The 3,100-nt window shown below is 43.5% G+C and overlaps 1 protein-coding gene across 1 annotated transcript in view; it reads right to left on the bottom strand.

Annotated features, from left to right (window-relative positions):
* The window catches only part of Rpl26 (ribosomal protein L26), a 22,319-nt gene that overhangs the window by 7,332 nt on the left and 11,887 nt on the right, over nt 1-3,100 (bottom strand). The window contains exon 3 of the mRNA XM_008855746.2: nt 2,219-2,359. Coding sequence (XP_008853968.1) covers nt 2,219-2,359 — 141 coding nt within the window. The remainder of the gene's footprint in view (nt 1-2,218; nt 2,360-3,100) is intronic.

Here is a 3,100-nt window from a genome sequence, read left to right as displayed (position 1 = left end):
AAGTTTCTTAAAAAGAAGTGTAATTCATCTTTTTTCATTTATGCATTAATTGATGGTTATATATCACCTGGCATGTGCCAGGTCTATAAAAGTGCTGCCACTGTAATTGTGGATTAAGAAACGTACATGCCCTCAGGGAATACCCGTGCCAGGGCAGATAGGAGCAAACAGATGAACTGATATGTAATATCCAGTGAAGAATAATGCTGTGAGGAAAATCAACCAGCTACAGAGAGAGGAAAGGAAATGACAGGATATGGGTGAATTAGGAGTACCACTTGTTTGCTCTGATCACAGGAGCTATCTAATGATAAGGAGAGGAACTGGGTGGAGAGCTGGTGAGAGAGTACCTGAGAAGAAGAAGACAACTTTCAGAAAGATTTTGTTTTCCATTTTTGTCCATGTAAAGATTTATTTTTATTTTATTTTATTTTTTTATTGTCTTTTTGAGACAGGGTCTCCCAGTAGCCCCTACTTTGTAGACCAAGCTGGCCTCAAACTCCCAGACACCCGCCTACTTCTGCCTCCCGAGTGCTGGGATTAAAGATGGGCTCCACCATGCCTGGTATTGTTCATGATTTTAAAATAGTGGTGTTTTCAAATATTCCATAAAGGAAAGAGCCCCAATTTTATTTGTAATTGAAAAACTGAGATTTCCTCTGCTGCAACTCTATTCAGCAGATACTTCGGAGCCGGCTGTGGTGGCGCTTGCCTTTAATCCCAGCACTCGGGAGGCAGAGACAGGCAGATCTCTGTGAGAGCAAGGCCAGCCTGATCTACATAGAGCATTCCAGACCAGCTGGACCCTATCTAAAAAAAAAAAAGACCAAATACACAAAACAAACCAAAACAACCCACAAAAGCCCCAAACCCTCACAAATACTATGGAGCATCTTTCATGGGCCAGCCTTGAAGTAGATGCTGGAGTCAGAAAATAATTCGAAGTGTGTGCTTGCAGGAAGTCATTATCCAAGAGAAGTAGTCAAGGGAAGCAGCAAACTCAGCATCACAGGAAAACTACTCACTGGACCAGCTGCCTTTGATGCTTTTATGCTTCTGGGTAGAAATGAACTCTGGGGTCAGGAGAGACTTCTAGGGTGAGGTCACCCTTGATTGAGTTTTAAAGAATGTTAAAATTAGCTCCATGAGGCAGTGGGAATAGCTTGAGGGAAAGGATGGAGGAGAGAGACAGCATGACGTTTTCTAGGAACTAGGTCCTGTGGCTCAAGAGAGGCATTCAGGGGCGAGCCTAGGACTTGAGACTACTAATTTCCTACCTTGTCAGTCCTTCTGGTCCTTACAGTCTCACTAGCTTGCTTTCAGCAAGAGCTTTTTAGTTTCCTTAAAAATCCCCTACCACTCTCCAGATCTCCCCCATCATCTTCCTCTCTTCCCACAAAGACCCACTACTCTTCCTCAGCTCCCATTATTCTCTGCCTCTTGGGCTTCCTTGCTCAGTCTGCCAATACTGAATCATCAAAATTAAACCTTCAGCTCACTGTTTGGACAGCATGGCCACTTTATACAGTGCTAAGGTTGCTCTGTGACAAATTACACCCAGATGTGCAAATTACCAGGAATCTAGTTTAAAAGTCTGCTTATCTCACCCAGTATCTGTTGGCTGTCCTGGCTCTACCCTGTGTGACCTGGTTTGAATCCCAGCACCCACATGGCAGCTAACACTGTCCGTAACTCCAGTTCTAGGGGATCAGACAGCCTCTTCTGTCCTTCTCTAGCATTGCCCTACACAGGTGCACTTATTTACATGCAGGCATAACACTCATGCATACATTATAAAAAAAAAAAAAGGTAGATCTACCCAGGCATGGTGGTGCACACTTTCAGCACTGAGGAAGCAGAGGCAGGCGGATCTCTGTGAGTTCAAGGCCAGTCTGCATTCAAGTTCCAGGCCAGGTGGAAGACCCTGTCTCAAAAAGGAGCACACCCCCCAAGGGTAGATCACTAGGTTGTTGATCAGTTCACTAAAGTTTTTGTGGAAAAGATACATCAAATGAACATACAGAGTAAGAGAACTTGGATTTCACAGTTTAAGTACTATTTAAAAATTTTAAACTGCAGTACTGCTTTAAGACATGTTTCTAAAACATCTAAAAAACCAGGAACCATTTCCAGGGATGCTCTGTAAATACACAATCACACCCACCAAAAATAACTGCAGTCATTTCTTTTTCTCTCAAGCATTCTCAAATATACATACCTTGCTGGGGTGAATGCCCACATGGACAGTTGTGCCATTAGCCTTTTCCCGCTGCACCCGCTCAATGTAGATGACATATTTTTTCCTGTAAACTTGGACCACTTTGCCAATCTGCTGACCTTTGTAGTGCCCTCGTACAACCTATATGCAAATTTTAAAATGTGTGGATCAAAGGCTCTGTATATTAGAAAAATTGCATATCATTTATATACCACTCATTTAAAAAAAAAAAAATCAAGGTCAGGCATGGTGGCGCATGCCTTTAATCCTAGCACTCGGGAGGCAGAGGCAGGCGGATCTCTGTGAGTTTGAGGTCAGCCTGGCCTACACAGTGAGTTCCAGGACAGCTGGAGCTACAAGGAGACCCTGTCACAAAAAAAAAAAAATCAAATCCATTAAGATTTTTCTTTTCTAGGGAGAAAAGGTGTTGCTAAGGCTTAAACCCAGGACCCTGCATATACAAGGCACACACTCTTCCTAGATATTTCAGTCTTCAAAAAACTAAGTCAGGCATGGTAGCACACGCCTTTAATCCCAGCACTTCGGAGTGCAAAGGTAGGCAAATTTCCATAGCTGAGGCTACAGGGAAACCAGGCCTCAATTGGAAAAAAAAAAAATCAAAGTGACCAATGGCTGTTCTCAACCCGTATTGATCGTATTTGGGAATCAGTTTGCTTTTAATAGGCACTATAAAGTATAAGTTGTTGGATGTGGCGCATGCCTTTAGTACCAACACTTGGGAGGCAGATCTCTGTGAGGCCAGCCTCGTCTACATAGTGAGTTCCAGGCCAGCTGGAGCTACAGGGAGACCTTGTTTCAAAAAGACACCCCCCCCCTCCCAAAAGGGGAAAGTTGTTGTAGGCACTGTCAGAATTCTGTACT

This window comes from Nannospalax galili, unplaced genomic scaffold, assembly GCF_000622305.1.
Source record: "Nannospalax galili isolate Female #2095 unplaced genomic scaffold, S.galili_v1.0 scaffold146, whole genome shotgun sequence".
In the NCBI taxonomy this organism is placed as follows: domain Eukaryota; kingdom Metazoa; phylum Chordata; class Mammalia; order Rodentia; family Spalacidae; genus Nannospalax; species Nannospalax galili.
This window is presented reverse-complemented; position numbering and strand designations above follow the sequence as displayed.